The 21930-nt window shown below is 44.5% G+C and overlaps 1 protein-coding gene across 2 annotated transcripts in view; it reads right to left on the bottom strand.

Moving 5' to 3' along the window:
* rims2a (regulating synaptic membrane exocytosis 2a) overlaps positions 1–21930 on the bottom strand; it is a 224806-nt gene that overhangs the window by 147274 nt on the left and 55602 nt on the right. For both annotated transcript variants that reach the window (XM_056286260.1, XM_056286261.1), the window contains exons 4-6: positions 19559–19769; positions 18408–18419; positions 5021–5316 (exon numbers count right to left, since the gene is read on the bottom strand). In XM_056286260.1, the coding sequence (XP_056142235.1) occupies positions 5021–5316; positions 18408–18419; positions 19559–19769 (519 nt within the window). The remainder of the gene's footprint in view (positions 1–5020; positions 5317–18407; positions 18420–19558; positions 19770–21930) is intronic.

The raw sequence follows: 21930 nt of genomic DNA, 5'->3' as shown, positions 1-21930 counted from the left end.
CGATACACGAAACCTCCTCTCCCCGAATACTACATTGAACATACCAACGGGGAAGCCCTTCATAAATCAAGGTATCCGCACAAAGGAATCACTCACCCGATGTTACCCAACGCCTGCTCGAACAGCTCCGTCTGCAAAATGTTCTGGGGCGGCGAAAAAGCCCCATTAAAATGAGATAAAACCGAGCTACAAAACTGACGCAATGTCTCAAACTGCATTTCCCCCCCCTTCCGCTTTTCACTGTTTCGTTATCCACAGTAATGAGCCTTTTCTTTTTCTTTTTTTTTCTTCACAGACAATACATCCACCAGCCGCTCCCCCCTCCTCCTCCTCCTCCTCCCTGCTCCGGAACCCTTATCTCCGGGAGCGCATTTTGAGGCTACGCGAAAAGACGCCAGTCAAGTTCCATATTTCTCCTGCTCCTGGCACCAAGTGTCTTCAGATGAGACGCGTATTACACTGCATTCTTCGGTCATTATGCTCCCAACTTGAACCGACCAAGAACCGGGTGCCGGCACGGAGCCCCTTTTCCCCCTCAGTATTGCAAGAAAAAAAATCTCTTCTAGGAGGAGGCAAAAGAGCGATAGGAGGAAAGAAAGGGGAGAAAAAAAACCCCAGCAAAGCATCCTATATGGCAGCCATCATTCCTTAGCGGCGCATCTATTGCTGCCTTACATTCAACCCCCCCCCCCCGCCTATAGCACGCTCACACAAACGCAATAAAACGCGCGCGCACACACGCGCACACACACTCTACTGGTTGATATTCATTCCAGCGACCGTGTTGCCATGTCGCCCTCCTTTTGCAATTCTTTCTCATACACCCTGGTATGCGAGCACAGCAGATAGCCCACGACACACTGGCGAGCGGAGATGCTGTCGTCAGTGGGGTATTTTCCCCCCCTCTTTGTATCTGGCTTCAGACCATCAGCTCTCATAAGTAATAAAAAAAAGGAGCAAAGGCATCCAAATTCCTCTGATTGAATGTCTGTGTGCAAGGGCGATGGTGGAACAGGATGAGAGCAAGGATGAGAGAAAGACAGGCGAGACTTGTGAGAGTGAACACAACCAGCTCTCCTTACTCAGGCGGAATGTTAACGCTAACGGGCTTGACAAGGGTTTACCTACAAAATCACCATAGACTATTTCCCCTCTATGGGAAGATGTGGGAGGAGCAGGGGTGCCCTGCCCTCAACCACTTACTGCAGTCCAGTTGTGATGTCCAGCCTAGTCCAGTGTGACATGGGATGGTAAGGTGGGTGGGCGGGTGGGGGTCAGAGGTCAATTTAGCATGCTCATCAAGTAAGTAGCTATTTACAGGTTAAAGGGAACAAGGTTGCAAAGCCTTGGTGATACACTTACCCTATAGAGGTGATCACAAGTTACATTTATTGTACAGTTTGGTTGTTCATTATAGATGATTATGGTTCATGGTGCCTCTGTCTTAGTATGGTGTTTAAAAAGCACGGCAAATGAGGATTTCTGTGCTAAAATGCTAACCAGTAACTTACACAAGGAATCAAAATGTTCTTGCCTCATCATGTTGGTTTCAGTGTTTTAAACTAATACCTAAACCACTTATGTGACACTCAACAAAAAATTTGAACTCTCTGGATTTATGCAAGTCATTGCAGTAAAGCTCATAAACTATGAAGTCAAAAAATGACCTTCTTCATTATTTGTTCAAGGCTCGGCATTATGATGTATCCGGATGACATACATATTACATGACATTAATATATGTATACGCGTTTGCTTAGAATGTGCATAAACTATGTTTAGCAAGACAGGGCTGGGATGAGCCAGATTTGGCTGTGCTGGTCCAGACTGGACATGGATGGGCTAAGCGAAACTCAACCGGTCAGAGCTGAGCTCGGCAAGGCTGCACTGGTCCAGACAGGCCAGGGCAAGCTGAATGTGTTGAAATAGATATAAATAAATAAATAAATAAATAAACTTGCAGAATCTTGAGAAATACCACCAGTGAGTAATTATCTTCTAATCCCTGTATAATCATTGTTGTTTTATCAGCTTCACCCAACACTGCAGCTGTCCCCACGTATCTGTGTGTTCATTCAAGACACCTCAGAGACCAAGATAAATTAGGAGCCCTTCCCAAGTTATTTCTCCTTATAAATAGACTGTCAGCCCCCCCCCCTTTCTCCAGCAGAATAGATGCAGGAGTTAATTTAAACATTCTTTAAGATTAATGAAAGTTTTTTTGTGCTCATACAGGGGGTTTCTATTTATGGCCTCTCCTCTATCCATCATTGGCCTTGTCTTGTGAACTTTCAGCCGGCAAGCTCCCTGTTGTGTCGCTGAATGCAGGCAACGCAGAAGCTATAGTCATTCACCTGGACCATCCCTGCCTCTCCAGATGTGCAATCAATTAATACACACCGGCAAGAATCCACAGTGGAACAAAGAGTGACTGGCTGACTAAATGCAAGGAGCAGTCAGATCTATAGTCCATTAAAACAACCCTATAACACTAACCTACTCAGGGAGTAGGAGAGTAACTCACTAAATTGCAAAGAGATTTAAAACAACATGAATGTCACTTACAAAAGTTTGCAGGTATAGCCTCAGTTACCATATAAATGATGTGAGACGAGACCCAGCGAATACCTGTCCTTTACTTAGCTAGTCTATTATGTCTTTATAGAACACAGATTTACAATGCAGAGGATTCAACAGGAGAAACCTTTTTTCCCCGGACACAGGAGAAATGTGTCAGCTTAGCAGCCTCTAATAATATCTCTAAACACCCTTCACGTGTGTCTGTTGCTGCTGACAGTATTCAAAGTCTGCATCCAGTCACTGTAAAGCCTGTATAGGAACACAGGTAAGAGGTGAAGCATGTGGGCTCTTTTGAGTGCAGCCTAAAAGCTAATGGAAGGACAAAAACTGATAACTAAAAAAAACATAGTTCTCCCCTGATGACTCCAAATTCCTGTTTCCGTGTGTATAATGAAGTGAATGCAAGGTCGCGGTGGGGGGGGGGGGGTACACAGGCCTAATGAGTTGTGTCTCCACACTCCCTTGCGTGTGCTGCTTTGTCCCTGTGCGGACAACAGGGGACATGGGCCGTGGAGTACACCTATGCAAGGACAGAACAGAACAGGGACAGGGATGCGAGGATGGGGGAGGAGGAGGAAGGGGGAGAAGAGAAAAGCGTCTGAGTGGTTTATATTGAGCGTGTCTGCAAAAATGTTTGCATGTATGTCTGTGTATATTATATTATATATATATATATATATATATATATATATATACATATATATATATATAGCATTTTTTTAAACCATCAATGGTGTTGATAAAAGTGCTCAACAAATGAGGAGCGGAATATTAAGATAGATGTACGAAAAGAAACTTTAATCCATAGCAGTACAATGAATTAAAGTTTTTTCCTACATCTATCTCACATTTTATATATATATATATATATATATATATATATATGAGTCGGGGGCTTGCTCAGGAGTCAGGCACCCCACTGGGCATGGTTTTCAGCAGATGGCATGACACATAGCCTGTAACCACCTTTTTCCCATCAGGAAGTCCAACATCGTGGGCAGGGAGGACCGGCAGAAAGAAGAGGACATCTGTTAGTCTCTGAGACACTTGCTGACCCCTGGGTTACAGAGAACCTGATATCAAAGCCCCACTGCATCACAACAGATAAATAAGGGGGTGTGTTCCCATCCAGAGTTTTGCTGCTACCATCACGACCTTGATGGTCCTTTATATAGATTTAGGCTGCATTTGCTAAAAGCTTTCTTATTGTAGTGCTAAACATCCTTCTCAGAAACCCGGGCTTGATCAAAAAGCTTACGTTAAGCCTGGATGGGCCTAAATATAAGCCTGAGGTTAGATATGAGAATTAATGGAGCAGGCCATGTTATCTTACGTTTGTGAGGAGAAGAGAAGGTTTCCTGTCCATGCCATTACAGTGGATGCTGTTTCAAGTGAGCATGTGGCTACTGTGTTAAAGGCCCCCCCCCTTCTACTCAGTGGGACGAGGGGAGTAAGGAGCCATCATGTGGACATAAAAGTTATTACATTACTTCACACCAGGAACAAGAAAGCGGCTGGTCACAGATAGGATTCACAAGCACAGCGTGTACGTTATCAGCGGCTGCATCTGCGAATGCTCTGCGGACGAGCATTGAACATGTGAAGACCCTGTCACACAGTACACTGCCAAACTAATCACTGATAACAAATGGAAAACAATGTTCTGCTTTGCAAACTAATCCTTATTTTGTTTCTCTCTTTCAAAAATGTCTTCACTCGTGTCTTGTTTTCGATACCGAGTGCCTCAACATAACTTGAAGCATTTATTATGTGCTTTAAACAAAAGGTGTCATTAGCTGCTGAGCTCAGGTTTTAAACCGGTCCTTGTCTCAAACGGAGAGACAAAATGAGTGTTCATCAGCTACACTACCTGAACCTTAGTCATAGTCATAAAGTGAGAGCAAAGGCAGAAGGTGCTTCATGTGGGATTGAGCATGAGGAAGTGTGTGTGTGTGTGTGTGTGTGTGTGTGTGTGTGTGTGTGTGTGTGTGTGTGTGTGTGTGTGTGTGTACTTGCTGACTAAGTGTCAGGTACAGTATCTGCCATAGTTGTATGTACAATTTGTTTTCTGGCAGTGACTGGTTTTCCAGAAGCCCCTGCCACTTAGAAGACTGCCACATCTCAGTCATGAAAAGGCCTCCAGTTAACAAGGAATGCAGGCAGATTTTTTTGAGGCGAGCAATTCATTTCAATCAAAACAATGACACTGTCTGGGTGTTATTTCTTTTGACGACATGCTCAGTCTAAAACCTCAACCCTGCTGTTATACAAGCCATTTTTTCAAATACTACATGTAGGAAGAACAAGAAACAGCAGCCAAAAAGAGCAAATCCTCAGTGAGGTTTCTGACAGTGCGCAAAGACCACAAATTCCCCCCTTTGCACACATGCAAACAAATACACAAACACACACACACCAACTGCCCATGCAGGAAGCTGACCTGTCTATGGGTGCGTCGCCTGGCCCCGAGTACCTAAGCCCTGAACTGTTGTCGAGGGACGCCTGTCTGGGTAGGAGCCCGCCGTGAGGTCTGCTTCGATCTGACGCTGGTGTGGAGAAGTCCCCTGAGGCTCCCTGGTATGGGTACGAGGATGGGTCCTGCAGTTTGGCCTTCTTCCCCTGTGGCCCACCCTCAAACACGCCCCGTACCTGGCCAGGCCCCGAGCCGTAGAACCACGCCCCCGATTTGGTGAGGATTTCTTGTTGTTTTCGGCACAAGTTGCATACCCACATAACCTGCAGAGCAGAGAGAGAAAGGAAGTAAGTGGCTTGGAATGGCAATGGACAGCTGGAGATTGTCTCATATGGCCCATGATGGGCTGTAATGGAATGATATATAATGTATTTATAATATATATCTAAAATTTAAAGGATATTGTGGCAGGATACCTGTGAGGCACATTCACTGATGTTTAGATGAGGTGGATGGTGAAATATTTTATACACATACAGCAGCCTTGGATATTATTGAAGGGAGAAGAGATGACATTTCACTCTTACAACAACATCTTATCCTTATACTTATTTTATATTTTGGGTTACTAGACAGTCGAGTCCAATGAGAAATCTGATGTTTTCTGAGCAAAAGATCACAGTGTTATGGCAAAATGCATGAGGTAAGTAAATCTTTGAACATGTTATTTTAAACTAAATTACTAACACCGTACAATCATGAAATAGTGTACTGTTGTGTATAATCCATATACTACCCCACATGTTTGAGGACATTGTATGGCAACTGCAGAAAGATTACTGCAGCCTACATTATTTTTGATAAGAGAGATAAGAAGGTACAAAAAAATTGATGGTTATATAATTGTTGTTTGTGCTATTTGTTCAAGAAAACTGAAAAGAACTGGAACATTTTGCCTCTGCTGGGCTGCTAGAGAGATGGAGGGTTTTACTCTGTGCAGCTATGCTATACCTTTATTTGCTCTACATCGCAGCCCCCGAGCAGCCAGCTCACAATGACATTAGCCTCATAAATTAGACAGGAGCCCTGACCGCTATACACACGCCAGTGTACTTGCACACGTGCACACACACACACACACACAAATACTACATGGTACAACCTCACCGCCTTTTATATCCACTTACTGTTTTCTATGTAAAACTTCAGTGACATCTTTCCACACAAACCGTTAACTGCGCTCTCGGCTACCTGTAAAAGTGCATTCAGAGTCCTAAGATCAGGCCACCACCCTGTCTCGCTCCGAGTATGAAAGTTAAAAGTAAATTTCTCAGTGCGTCTGAGAAGACCAAGAACCTGAAAGTGATTGACAAGCCAGACAGCCAACAAAGCAGCCAACAGCTACCGCAAGACCCCCCCCCCCGCCTGTCTTTGCTGCTTCCACAGTCCCAGTGCTGAGTCAGTGCATTACTGTTATTAGTGTGGGCGGGCCCTTGAGTGCTGCCTCACCCCCCAACTGGCTGCACTGTAGCTTACTGGTGGGCTGTTCCACCAACTCCTGAGTCAAATCAAACCGGACCGAGATGTATTGCTAGATTTATATACTTTACTGAACTCATTTGAACTGTATTGGTCTGAACAATTACTGAGCGTAATTGTTCAAGTTACAGCCATGCCAACCTTGGGAGACGGGTTGATTTGTGGCCTTAACCTAATTCACAACAGCTTATCTTGACAGGAAGACACAACAGAAGCCCCCCCTCTAATGGTGCATCTATTCTAACGGTGCATCTATCCTGTAATAGCACAATAGGATTGCCTAAACATTTCCTCTTGGCAGTGGTGCAAAGTAGCAGCTTGGTAACGATTGGGGGCTTCTATCGTGGCTGTATCTGTATTGGACTATTCACAGTCTGCAGAAATAGCTTGTGCCTGTAGAAATATCCGTACCCGAAGAAATAACTGTACCCTGGACAGACCTAATCAACTAATAATACATGCCTGACTTTGAATTTTCACATGAGGATGTGACTCCAATCTTAAAACAATCACCCAGCAATAGTGAATTATTTCACAATCTATTTCCATTACAATGCATAAAAGTATTGCTTCTATGATGGTACCATGGGCATCGCTTACTGGACTAGGTGCTATTGACACATGAGACGTTTATGACCCGCTATCAATGTTACAAATGGGCTATAACTGTGCTGACACAATGAAGGCAAGGAGTCTACATATTGTGCTTTATGTGTCCCAGAGGAGAGTAACCAAAGAGGCCATGACTAGCTCTTTTACCAGGGTCATTCTGAGAGTCCTGCAGTGAACTGTGGGCCATCTGCTAAGACTTAGAGGCCACCAAGGCCTGTCACCTTGCCAATCAATCAGAGATCATTTCCTGCACCTGGTGGCCACTCTCCTCTACTCACTGCCAGTTGCAACCACGTACGGAAACAGACACGCACATTTGCACACACAAAAAATTGTTTCAACATGTAGACACATGGACGCATGCAAAAAAAATGTAGATGTAAATGCTCACAGGCACCCGCGGTTTATTACTGCACTCTTGCCTTTTATACCAAACATACCATAGCCCAGTTCGTTCACATAAAACTGAAGCCTATAGATCTTCACTGACCTACATACTGTATATGTGCTCCTGACAAATGCGATTAACATACGAGTCAGTGTCTGAGCACATCTCCAGTCTGAGCACATCTTGCCAATAACAGGTATCCACTTGTCTCCTAACTCAGCAGTTCATTTCTAACAGCACATCAGTATTCCAAAATACAGGCCAGTGAAGACATGCATGGGGTCTATTAAATGTTAAGCACACTAAGTCCGAAAAATCAATGGCTGGATCGGATTGGCACACTGGAAGCATAGGGATGAACTTTTGAGTTTCTCAAAAATAGCCTGGGGGTTCAGCTGTGGTTGAATGTAAACAGCCAATAGAGGTATAGCATAGGAGCACATTCAATTCTCTTCTTCTACATTTCTTTTACGCCCTGTCCTTTCCGCTTCGATGTGGATTAGATTTACTGCTCAAAATAGGGTTCTCAGGGTTCTTCACAAAATGACAATATGTAATGTTACTGGTCTTTTTAAGACGTAACTGTCTTGACTTGACACAATCAAGGAAGTAAAATCTCCCCATGCTTCATGTCAAGTAAAAAAAAGCTATTTTGTTTTATGCAGACGGTTGTTTTTCAGTTTTAGTCATCCTGCTGGTGTTACCACACAACATGAGGTGGCCAACAGTCCATCTAGTGTTGTAGTTGAGGCCACATGCTTGACTCATATTAAGAGGCATATCACCAGTCATACCCCTGCGTTTCCTAGCATGTCAGAGACAAGACGACATACCTACAGATGTGCGCATGGATAAATGCATGCACGGACACACACACACACACACACACACACACACACACGCATTCACAATTTTGAACAAAGGACACGCGCACACATACACTCACATACACACAGGTCAAGCAGCTGTGATGGCCAGAGGTATGTTCACTGCAGCCATTCTCCCTATAGCTCACAAAACACACACACACTACCCCTCAGCCTGACTGTTCACGGCTGAGTGCAGGCAGGGGGTGGGGGCTGTGGCCCTCAGGCAGGGCCATTTCTCCCTGTGTTTGCACATTTTATAGTCATTGAACCTGCAGCCCAAAATAGAAAGCTAAAAAAAAATTTTTTTTTAAATAAAAACTCAACAGTATCAAATGCTGCAAAACACCAGGAGGATATATAATCTCTATTAAATGTTCTATAGGCAATACACCGGGGCACTGAATTAAGGGAGACAAACACTGAGAGCAATGGAATCAATAAATAATTTCCTTTCTAATACATTCCCCTGCGACCAAGGGTGCTTTCGGTGATACCGGAAACAGTAATCTCTAAAAAAGAAATGTATGGATGTTTCAGAGAGAGAGACAGAGAGAGAGAGAAAGAGACTGTCATTACATTTATTTTCCCATACACAAGCCAAGTATGCAATTGGAGGAGTCATCTCTGAGCAACATATATCTACCGCCAAACAATGGCTTGCATATGAACTGCTTAACACTTTTACACTGTCTTTCTAATGCCTTCTATTGCAAAGAATAGTGCTCCATATAGCAAGCATTCCTCAACTTTGTGTTTTTAATGTTTCTTTAGTTTCTTCCCTAAAGATCCAAATCAACATTCCGGTAGGGGAGGCAGACAAATACATGAACACACAAATACAGAGACGCACACAGCAGCACTCACTAGCTTGGTTTGCAACTAGAGAAGGTTATGAGCTCCCTCTGCTGGCTGCTAATGCGAACTGCACCCGGATTTAACAACAGCTGGAGATGGGAGTGAATCAGCAGGATCCGGCCCGGCAGACTAGACCAGGAGTAAATTCCTCTATACGTGCATTATCACACATACACTATATATACACAATATATTTCTTTCATGATCTCATGGCGACGATGAACAAAATGTATAAGCTCAGAAACATTATATCGATATTTATTTTCTAACCGTGTTGCATGTACGGCACACGATAGCCCTTATAAGCCCTGACCATCACACATGTTACAGTGGTTTTCTCTGCGATGCTGCCGAGGGCAAAAAAAAAAAGGAAAAAAGAATCAAGACTAAAAAGAGATGGTACCGGCTTAAATATTGATGTGGTGGTAAGTAAACTGTCATAGGTATCATTTTGCCAGGCTGCTTCTCTCGCTCACCTGAACTGAACTGAATTGAACTGAACTGAACTGCTCATTAAAAACCCATTGCTCGGGGAGAGGAGCGTTCCTCAGAGCATCCCAGTCTGCACCTTCTGCAGCTGAAGAGTACAGGGAGCAACATGAATACTTTCTAATGCCCCCTAGACTGTTGCCAGACTATTGCCATTGCTGCACAATGTGTGTGTGGGGGGGGACAGTGCATATGTAGGTTAATGAATTATGCAGGCAAATCATACCTGCTTTGAAAAATCAGCTTTGATTTTAATTTATTTTACCTTTACGGATTTTTCCTCCACTATGCATTAAGCACCGTGCATTAGGCTACACCTGCACACGCATGAATAAGTACACGTTTTGCATTAAGTTTCCGAAGCTGATCTCCGAAATGAAAAGTTTAGGGGGCATTTTGGTGATTCAGAGCGAGCCAATGAGAATGTAAAGGGAACACACACGGCCTCACGTGCTCAAACACCCGCCCACACGTGGTGAGTTACATTTTAATGAGCTTCTAATTTTAGTGCGCCGCGGCGCTCATAATAATAACGATAATAATAATAATAATAATAATAATAGACCCGATGCATATGTACGTCCCTTATTTGAAGATCAGAGATACTGAGAAAGAGGGGAATCGCTTTAAATTCAAAACAGTTTAAAATTCAGATGGCAGTCTTATAGTGGACCCCTCCCACCGCTCCCCAGGACTAAACAGGCACCATGAGGGATACTCACCGCGCAAAAAAGGAAGAAAAAAATGTATTTCGGGCGCAGATGACGTAGTACAGTGTCTGCCACTATGTCAGGCGATTTAGAAAATCAAGAAGAAGAAAAAACAACGGATTTAACGTCTTGTGGCGGACTACGAGGTGAAAACTGAATGGAGAACTTCCTTAAAAAAAATTTTTTTTTAATCACCGCACGCGATTTTAATCGGCTCAGGATGAACCGGGTTTTCCGGAGCCCTGGGGAAAAAAAATTTGGGCGACGTGAAACGGACCAGCTCCGTTTGTCAGCTTACCCATTGTGTCGCCGAGAGGGGACGCGGTGATTTCTTGCCGATGCAGAAATAAAGACGCCTCTAGTCGTTATCCCGACAGACTTGCCCGCATCTCTTCCTCCTTTTCTCAAGACGAAGAAGAAATCGTGTGCAACGCTCCGACCTTCAGCACCGCGGCCAGATCCAACTCCGACTACAGGCTAGCCGCCGGAAAGCACCGTGAAGGTTACGGCGATGCCGGTGGACTACACATGGGAGGGATCCGACCCAGCGAGACCAGCCGACAAGAACACGAAATAAAACATCCAGTTTTTTCCACGATCCAAGAAGCCTTTTTTCGTTTTTCGATCCCTCAATTTCCTTCCATAGAAAGCAGTTACTGAATCACGCCGACGACGTCGAACTAAATTGTTTTTTTTAATTTTCTGAAAAGAAGATGACCGTTTGAAAATCTTTGGCTGGAGCTTCGTTGAAAAGGTGCGAAGAAGAAAAACGGTCCAGCGTCAATGTCGGTCGATATACGATGGCATCTTCATGAAGGAAAAAAGCATGTGAGGTGAGCAACAAAAAAACAAGCCAAATCTCTCTCTCTCTCTCTCTCTCTCTCTCTCTCTCTCTCTCTCTCTCTCTCTCTCTCTCTCTCTCTCTCTCTCTCTCTCTCTCTCTCTCTCTCTCTCTCTCTCTCTCTCTCTCTCTCTCTCTCTCTCTCTCTCTCTCTCTCTCTCTCTCTCTCCCCAAACTATCACTCTTTGATGACGGTCTAGAAAGCAATGTCCCCCTTTTATTTATGCAGCTGGATCGTCGACGGGTCGCACAATCTCACGCAACTTTATCCAAAAACGAAAAAAAAAGACAGAAAGTGGCTCTAATCCGTAGACGTCCTCCCCATGGCAAACTGCTCTCTTTTTGAAGTTGCATCACACTCCAGTGCTGCCAGCTGGGGTTCATACGTGCAGACCCCAGAAGAGTGATACAAACTCTTCCTTTATCGAAGTGGTTTCTATATTTCTAACCCTCAACTTCATGTCCCCTCATCAATACAGAGGATGTAAACCACCTGGTCCTTCTGCAGAAACCTTTGTTTTTTTTTACACCTTTACTCTGAGCCAAAAAGTGTGACTTATCTGTATTTTCAAACAACAATCGTGTGTTTGTACATCTTTAATGAGTAGCCTTGCTGTGATATGCAACAAACAATGAGAAAAAAGCGCAGTGTTATAGATGCCAAGCCCAACTGCTGAGTGACTGAACAGAACGATACGGGATCCTGATTGGATGCTTAATACTGACACTGAAAAATAGATTTCCTTTGTACCATATCAACAGGGCTAAATTTGGCTCATCTGAAAGAAAAGCAAGCTGACACGTGAGAAATGCTTTCATGTTTAAACCTGTGAAACTTTACCTTAGTGAAACCACACAGGAATTAGTGAGTGATAGAATATGACGAAGAGTGCTGGGGGGGCAGAAAAAGACATTTTGCCAATTTTCTTACCAAGCAGATTCATAATGTTAACTATAAAAGGCACAAAATATTTAACGTCTCATAACATGGGGGTTACATCTCATAACATGGCTTTCCCACCGGGGTCCCCCACCCCACCCCCAGTCAGATTCATTCATTCATCTTCAGCTGCTTCTCCGGGGTCCGGTCACGGTGGCAGCAAGCTAAGTAGGGCACTCCAGACATCCCTCTCCCCAGCAATGCCCTCAAGCTCCTCCTGGGGGATCCCAAGGCGTTCCTAGGCCAGATTGGACATGTAGTCCCTCCAGCGAGTTCTTGGTATACCCTGGGGTCTCCTCCCAGTTGGCCATGCCCAGTAAACCTCCAAAGGAAGGCGCCCAGGAGGCATACAAATCAGATACCCGAACCATCTCAACTGGCTCCTTTCGATGCGAAGGAGCAGCGGCTCTACTCCGAGCTCCCTCCGGATGGCCGAACTCCTCACCCTATTTCTAAGGCTGAACCCAGACACCCTACGGAGGAAACTCATTTCAGCCACTTGTATCCATGATCTCACCCTTTCGGTCACTACCCAAAGCTCATGACCATATGTGAGGGTTGGAACGAAGATTGAGAGCTTTGCCTTCTGGCTCAGCTCCCTCTTCACCACAACGGTCCAGTACAATGTCTGCATTACTGCTGATGCTGCACCAATCTGCCTATCAATCTCCCGCTCCATCCTACCCCCACTCGTAAACAAGACCCCGAGATACTTGAACTCCTTCACTTGAGGTAACAACTCACCCCAAACCCGGAGGGAGCAATCCACAATTTTCCAGTAGAGAACCATGGTCTCAGATTTGGAGGTGCTGACTCTCATCCCGGCCATTTCACACTCAGCTGCAAACCACCCCAGTGCGTGCTGGAGGTTGTGTTCTGATGAAGCCAACAAAACCGCATCATCTGCAAAGAGCAGAGATGTAATTCTGAGCTTCCCAAAACGGACACACTCTTCACCTTGGCTGCACCTTGAGATCCTGTCCTTGAGTATCACAAACAGAATCAGAGACAAGGGACAACCTTGGCAGAGTCCGACACCCACCGAAAACATGTTTGACTTTGTGCCGACAATGCGGACACAGCCCTCACTTTGGTTATACAAGGACCGGATGGCTTGTAGCAACTGCCCCGGTACCCCATACTCCCGCAGTACCCCCCACAGAGTGCCCCAGGGTACACGGTCGTAAGCCTTCTCCAAGTCCACAAAATACATGTAGACTGGCTAGTCAAACTCCCATGCTCCCCTCAGTACTTCCGCAAGGGTAAAGAGTTGGTCCGTTGTTCCACGGCGCAGGACGGAATCCGCATTTTTCCTCCTGGATCTGAGGTTCGACAACCAGTCGGAGCCTCCTTTCCAGCACACTAGAGTAGACTTTCCCAGGGAGGTTGAGCATTGTGATGCCCTGATAATTGGAGCCGGTCCCCCTTTTTAAATATGGGAACCACCACCCCAGTCTGCCACTCCACAGGTACTTTCCCCGACCTCCACATGACACTGAAGAGGCATGTCAGCCAAGTTGTTGAGGTTCCCTCTGCAGCCTCCAAAGGTGAACTTTTCACACTTTTCTGAGGCCCCATTGAAATGCCAGTGAGGGAAGCAGCCACGACATGGCCTGATCTTCATCGGAGCCATACAGTGGTCTTCAGACTGTTCTGGGGTGAGGACCAAGACAGTGACCTGGGCCAAGTCTGACTGGCCACTGGAGTCTGTGACCATAAGCTGAAACTTGTACACTCCTGATGTCAGATTGTGCACGATGACTTAGTCTTGAAAAGTGGTTTTCTCTAAGACAGCAAACTGGTTTCCAAAAACCAGCTGCCACTGGTACGACACAATCTCGTTGTCATTTTCACTGTCGATGCCATTCAGCATCACACTCTCCTGAGGCTGAACCACCCTGTCCTGGCCTGCATTGGCCACTGGTGGATGGTCATTTTCACTGTGGGGTGCATCCACTGCAAGATCACTCTCATAGACAGAGTTGAGTATGTAATTGATGTAGCCTTTCTTCCTGACAAACCGACAGATGTATTTATCTTGTACAGATAGTCAAAGAGGAAGCAAGACCATGCCCTCGTCCACTCCTCTCTGCATGAAGGCGATGTTGCATCTTGGGTCCTTGCAGCAGGAGCAGATGCAGTCCTTGTCCCGGGTCACCTGTGGGGAGGCCATGAACGTCGCCCCGTCCTTCACCGACTCGTTGGCGTCGAGAATAAAATCCTCTTGACCTTCTTTAAATTTGGCCAGACACTCTTGCCCGAAGTCCTGGCCAGCAGTAATGCCAAGAAAATGCGACTGAAGCAGCAACCATGCTCCAAATAGTCTGCTTAAGAGTGGATTCATTATCAGACAATTTCAAAGTTAAAAAAAAGGAAAAAGGAAACATATGACGCTGAATTTAAATCAAGCCCTGCAAGGCCAAGCCAATGTCAACTTGAATTAAAATTAATTAGATAACAGTAAAGTCGTGAGTTTAAGCTACAAACATCAAGGCCTTGCTCGACTTAATAGCCCACCCACACTAACACATAATTTCAAGTTTACCAGACCGGCAAAATCAAATCATCTGGAAACTTCACGTTATGCTCAACAGACCAATTCAATGTCCAACAACCAGGGCCGCATTTTACCGAAAACACCTTTTAACGCGCTTGATTTCGATGGTTTCTCTACGAGCGACGAGGCTCCTTCCTTCCTCGGTCCCGGTCAGACTGTACAGTTAAACATGACTCTAAATGTCAGTTTGTATGTTAGAAGCAAGGTTCACATGAGGTGCTTTGCATCTAGAAAAACCAGAATAAACGCTTATTGAACTGGTTCAAACAGGGCTACTGAGACGGCCTCCCAGAGCTCAACTGGGGGGAGGGGGGGTCTTTTTTCCTAATCTTTACTTCTTTCACTGACTCCTAAACTCTCTGTCTCTATATATCATATTCCCATTTCCTACTACAGCTCTGCTGGTTGCTGCTAACCCACAGAGAGACTTGTAAATATTGATGCCGTTTCACAGAACAAGATCTCTCTCGCCACTGCTGTCACCATTTGTGAGAGCGGGAAAGAGTAGACGGATGGAAAAAGGACAGATTTCACCACCGCCACCTCTTTTCACTGACACACAAGCTTTCAGACAAGCCAGCTGGTCACTCCAAAAAGTGGCCCATTGTAATCAAAGCTTCTATCCATCTTCAACTACAAGCTTGAGAAGATAAATTGATCAGAATCTCACTGTAGCGCTGGTGTCCCAGTGGATCAGTGAAGCAAGGATATGCCTACAATGATTTGGGTTTAACAAACCCAACCTCATAATCTTGATCACATCTTGTGGGACCGATCCAAGGGGCTACATACAGTAGTTGTGACACAAAGTGGCAGAATTGATAACAACAGCTTTTGTGTAAGCTGTTGTCATGGAATTGACTCCATGTTGTACAGTAGATGACTGTCTCTGCAGGCATTGTTTATAATTCTGGTGGATGGCATCTTGGCTACTTGGCCCCCTTAGATCAGTCTGCAAAACTGTGATTTGCCATCCACATTCTAGATGGGCCCGCCATTTTGAAATTGCTTTCACTGAGAGGAAGATGAGGCCCTATCTCCTGAGAAAGATCAATGTGATTGACTCATCAGATTGGTTTGCCTTGCAAGGCTATTATCTACTGTTCAATGATTCAGCGACAACGTGAAAATAATCCTTAAAAGACATCCATGGCCCAACAACAATCTGCTCACTTCTACTAACATTTGCAGAAGTTCTACCATACCTCCTCCGATTGTTGAGATTTTTTTTTTAACCAATCAAAATGAAAATCATCAATTTGTTTACTCTGTTGGATAAAACAAATGTGATGGACTCTAAATAGATTGAGTCACATGCACATGACTTTAAACAACGTTAACCTGGTTCTATCGTACACCCCTGCAGTTTCTACAGTGAGCCCCTACAGTGGCTCAAATCAAACCTAAACCTAAAGTGACTTCTTACTGTCACTGATCTGAAAGAGAATCTGGTCATCTGGGCTCTGCAGGGAACCAAACCCCGTGCTCAGCCTGCCCCTTCTGCCCCTTGTCAACCCTGAGATGGTGGACTCTGTTACCAGACACAGTGAGGACAGGCTGTGTCTGAGACTGAATGACTAGTGACCTAAACCACCTCTTTCCTCACACACTCTCTCTCTCTCCACCCACTTCTTCAGGGTATGTGGCCCCTTCTAAATAAGTTCAGATGACTTCACATCTGCCCTCTTATCACCTAAACCTCAATGTCCAGTCAAACCACTAACCCGTTCCGCCTGCTGAGCTTTGAAAGCTTAAGGATTCTCTTGAATTAAATTTACAGTTGTGTGATATTAGTATGAGTGAGTGTCCATAGTATATTTTCCACCTAGTCTTACTAAAAATTGTTAAGATTGGTCAGAGGCTGCAACATTATCAAGTAAATAGTGGGCATCAGCTCCGGGCACATCCCCGGGCATGTCTGCCAACGCTCCAACTTACTCATCACCAACCTGCCACCACAGTCATTACTCAACACCACCTGTACAACATAGTAATCGATCTCCCAGCCATTATCTTGTAGGGAACAATAGCAGCCTGTTGAACGGGGGTCTTGGCAGTAGTTGGGCACTGGAGTCTCCAGCGGGGCTTGTTGCTGGTTTGTATGGGTGGACAGCAGCCCGGGTATATCCTGCATACAACACTGTGGCCTGCAGACCCATGTAAATGCATGTCTGCTGTTTTGCAGTCGAGGGTTTCTAAACAGAAGCAGGTTAGAAATCTAATTTACACATGAGAAACTATTATTATGACCCTGTGATATGTTTATCTAGTCATCCATCCATTATCCAAGCCACTTATCCGAATTTGGGTCACGGAATGCTGGAGCCCATCCCAGCAGCCACTGGGCGGCAGGCGGGGAGACACCCCACCATGACATCTAGTCATATGAAAATAAATTTCTGCATTTTGGGATGTGTAGAATTGTTCCTAGGTGTTAATATGCCTGCCCTGAGATGGACTGGTGAACTGTCCAGGGTGTTTTCCTACCTTCCGCCCTATGACTGCTGAGATAGGCGCCAGCATCCCGCGACCCTGATCAGGATTAGCGGTTTGGAAAATGGATGGATGGATGGAATATGTAGATGTGGATATAGCAAGCCACGGGGATTCAACTTTGCTTTGTGATTTACATTGCGATTTTCCTGTGCTTTGTCACATGTAAGACCTCAGGATGAGGATGGGGCCGGGATAGATTAGAACTGATAGTTTGCAAAATTTCACCCATTCCCACCTCTCCCTTGATGACTTTTGCAATGTTAAAAGAAAATAAAACAAACTCCAGTATTTAAACTGCTGTGTAATATCGACACATAAACAGATTAACTTGACAAACTTAACTTTGAGCAGATGTCAGTGTGCACATTGGCGTGTCTGTTATAAACTAGAAAGTGTGGTCTTCCAGAAAATTGAGTCCATGAAGGATGGCTTTTGGTTTGGGGAAAGGAATAAAAAATGCATTACCCTCCAGTCACCTGGAATAACATGAATCTGACAGTTTCCAATACAAGACCCTTTAATATTTCCCTTTCTTTAAGCTAACTCTTACAAATCTAGCATTATCTTTTATATGTTGCATCAAAACTGCTATCTAGTCTTCTTGGGGTGTTAGAGCAATTTTGGATGATGGAGAAAGCACAGATAATAATCGGGCACTAATTGGCAGGTCACAAATGGTCAATTGGAATATAATTGCCTATTGATCACAACCTGTTCCAGACAATAGTCTGTTAATTAGTTTGTTTGTTTCATGACCATAAACTTGATGTTGATCTACAGTAGGGAAATGGTCTAGTGAATCCAAAATGTCAAAAGTGAAATCCTACTTCACACAACTGAAAACAGTAATAACCGTGATCGCTAACTCAGATGAATAAAAGCTCAGATGCCCGTCGGGATGAATGCATTTTTAAAGAATATGACCGATCAGATGTAACAATAAAAACTGCAGTTGCACACCATAGCCTAGTTTACTCACAGACATAAATGACCAGGATTGGCTGAGGTATACTAGCACTCATTGTTGGCCACTGTATGTGCATATACTATATGATAGCATTCCATGAATGTTTTTATTCCCACACAGTCTCAAGAAGTGCAAAAAAGGATTTGCTAACCACTTTGTCCTCCTGTTGCAATTCCATGAGAGCAGGAATGCAGCAGAAAGAGGGCGATGGGGGGAGGGGAGGAGAACAGAAAAAAAAAACAGGGAGAGAGAGAGAGATTGTGAGTGACATTAGTCGTAGTACTGTGATACACCAGACATTTCAACAGTGAAGGATTGGACAGCATCACATAAAAACACTCGAGCTGATGATTCAAATTTAAGTGGTCTAACACTAAAAGCTCTGGCTTAGTCTGCAGGGAGGATTTTGACGAGGTTAGTTAGGCACCAGAGTGCCACACACACAGAAACAGCCAATAGACTCCTTTAGGGGAAAGGGTAGAACAAGAAGTGTTTTCTCTGGTGGCAAGCTAGAGGAACAGTAAGTTAGATCGCCCTGAATAACAAAGCTACAAGGGTATCTTCACCCACTTGTAGTAAACAGAATTACTATAGAACAAAGACATTCAATGAACTTTTTTCTTTTTTTGGAATTTTCACCCCTTTTCTCCCCAATTGTATCCAGTCAATTACCCACACTCTTCCGAGCCGTCCCGGTTGCTGCTCCACCTCCTCTGCCGATCCGGAGAGGGCTGCTGACTACCACATGCATCCTCTGATACATGTGGAGTCACCAGCTGCTTCTTTTCACCTGACCGAGGAGTTTCACCAGGGGGATGTAGCGTGTGGGAGGATCATGCTATTCCCCCCAGTTCCCCCTTCCCCCTTAACAGGCGCCCTGACCGACCAGAGGAGACGCTAGTGCAGCGACCAGGACACATACCCACATCCAGCTCCCCACCCGCAGACATGGCCAATTGTGTTTGTAGGGACGCCCGACCAAGCTGGAGGTAACACAGGGATTCAAACCAGCAATCCCCTTGTTGGTAGGCAACAGAACAGACCGCTATGCTACCCGGATGCCCAATGAACATCTTTTAATAGATTTTATTGATTAGATGTTGATAATCAGGGTGGGATAAATTGCCATTGAATTCCCGTTTCACACCAGTGTTTCATAACCTTAGATTCTATATTATAATGTGGACGGAAATGTGTGCCTTTTGTGTTTATTTGTGTTGCATATGTGTATGTGTGTAGTCTTGCAGAGTATGTCCATACACATTTATGAACACGAAGGCCAAACATAAAAGCCAACATTACCTTATTTGACCGCAGAGACACGCGTCCTCCGCACCGAGCACAGAATTTCGTTTGGCAATATGAACAGAGGTGGCCACAGCCATCCGCAAACTTGGTTTTGTGGCATATTCCGCAGGTGGGGGCTTCACTCTTCTGGTCCTGAGTCTGCTTGGACTCCTCGCCCATCTTCGTCACTTGGTCCTTATACGACTCAAACTGCTGGTGCAACTTCCTGTAAGCAGCAGGAAGAAGAAAGGTTGGGAAAATGGCCAGAACGTTCTATGGCTTACGTGAACTGCAAGTCTATGCTATTTCTTCGTACTATAAATAAAGTATTGGGAATTTTTATTTGACGATCTGGAACCAATCCCTTTTACTATTTTGAATGTATACTATTTTGTTTATTGTTTTGTTCACTCTTATTTAATAGAACAGAGATAGGGAGGACAGGGACATTACCACACCAACTACACATGCACTCTCATTTTGTGTGCTTTCTTGGGGTGTAGCTGGAGTTGAATATGGAAATTAAAGAGAGTATATTATATATATGAAAACATTTTTATTCAGCGCTGACACAGTGCAACTGATTTCCCCCTCTTAATTCCGGAGTAACTAACTGATATACCCTCAGACATGTACGGTGTGCATGGCTTTGACAGGAAAACGAGGTACCCCACGTTAAAAGCCCTGACCTCAAAAGGCTAAAAACTAAGCTCCTCCTCTGATACCACACCTCTCCCGAAACAGGGCATGAGTATCAAATAAGCTTCGCAAGTTTAAGAACACCACTTAACTTTCTCAGGTTGCTCTGGGTTTAATGAATCCTTTCCATCTTCGTTTCTAAATCAGGGATCAGCTGTGAGGTATGATAAGACTACACCCTAGTGTGATACCGTTTGATAAAGAGATGCACAAAAAAACACACATCGTCAGTCTTCAAAATAAGAAACAATGTGCATTAAAATCTTCCATAGGCTCTCTGCTTCTAGTTCTGAGTACAAAGACTGACAAGGGCATAAAGATGAAATTTAAACGCTAGTGTAGCTCACCATTGTTTTACTCTATCTTTCCTATAGGGGGCCTGCTACTGTTATATTACACCTGACCCTATGTCATCAACTCAGTCCCAGACAAGACAGTCCTAACAGACTGGTTAACAGAGAGGTTAGTGCAAAAGCTGCATGGACTCTTCACATGCATTTTGTATGACACATGTCAATCGAGCGTCTCCTTGGAAACTAAACACTGGGCTGACTTCATAATATGGCGATTAGAATTGGTTTCGTCCCACATATCCCCTGCAACATTCATTAGCACTTCTGAATTATTGAGCAGCGCTATCCTTTTACCGCATAGAGCTCTACGTTTGAGATAAACGTGCTTCCTTTACCCACAATCAGCCCAAATGTAATTGCCATACAGCCTGTCATCACCATCTGTAAGTGTGTGTCTGTGTGTGTGTGTCTGTGTGTGTGTGTCTGTGTGTGTGTGTGTGTGTGTGTGTCTTGCTGCCATCTTAACAGTGGCTAGAGTGCTACAGGCAGGCCACATGCTTTACCCACCAAAGGATTAAAGGGCTAATTGTAACACAGCTTTGGTCGATTCACCAAGCAGAGATTAGCATGTATATGTGTTTAACATTCCACTAAATCTAATTTAGTTACAGGAGACCTGATAACAGAGTGATGAAGCCTGTGATACAAAGGGTAAAGCCACCGATCCCGAGTATCAAGGAAATAATACAATAAACATTCCTGTTTCGCTCTCAGTTCACCTCACTTTTACCAATAAATGCTTATGAAGTGGTGTTTTCTGTGCTCGGCCACTGTCTTGGCTAAAGGCTATACTGCTCTATTGGTGCACAAAGGTCACCGAGAGGAGTCAAAGATGTCAGACGATATCTCTCTCCTCCTCGACATCAGATCATTCCTCACACTCTCTCTCGCCTCTTGACAGGCCAAATGGAAATCATCATAATCAGTCATCGCTATCATCGGCCTATAATAATATCTGGTTTATGCATAAACCTAGTCCTTTTTTACATAATCTAACAACTTTATAAAAAAAATACATAGATTGTACTTGCAAAGAGTAGAGTGAAGATGGTCCATCTTCCAAAAAAATTATGCCAAGCAAGCAGATGTTAGGGAGTGAGAGTAAGTACAGGAGGTGGGGAAATGTTTTAGGTAGGGCCAAGAAGAGAAGAAGGTACAGAGGAAAAAAAAAAAGCTTTATTTTTTTGAGGGGGATGGGGGGGTCATTGTTAAAGGTATGGAAAAGAAAATGTGCAGCCAGAGGGAAAACAGGGAAGCGAAATAAAAGACCAGAGCACAGTGCAGAGTAAAAGGTGGCAGGCAGCTGGTACACGAGGAGGCCTATCCTCCAGAGGG

The sequence above is a fragment of the Lampris incognitus genome, chromosome 9 (assembly GCF_029633865.1).
Source record: "Lampris incognitus isolate fLamInc1 chromosome 9, fLamInc1.hap2, whole genome shotgun sequence".
Taxonomy (NCBI): Eukaryota; Metazoa; Chordata; class Actinopteri; order Lampriformes; family Lampridae; genus Lampris; species Lampris incognitus.
Note: the sequence above shows the minus strand (reverse complement) of the source record. Positions and strands in the feature narration are given on the sequence as shown.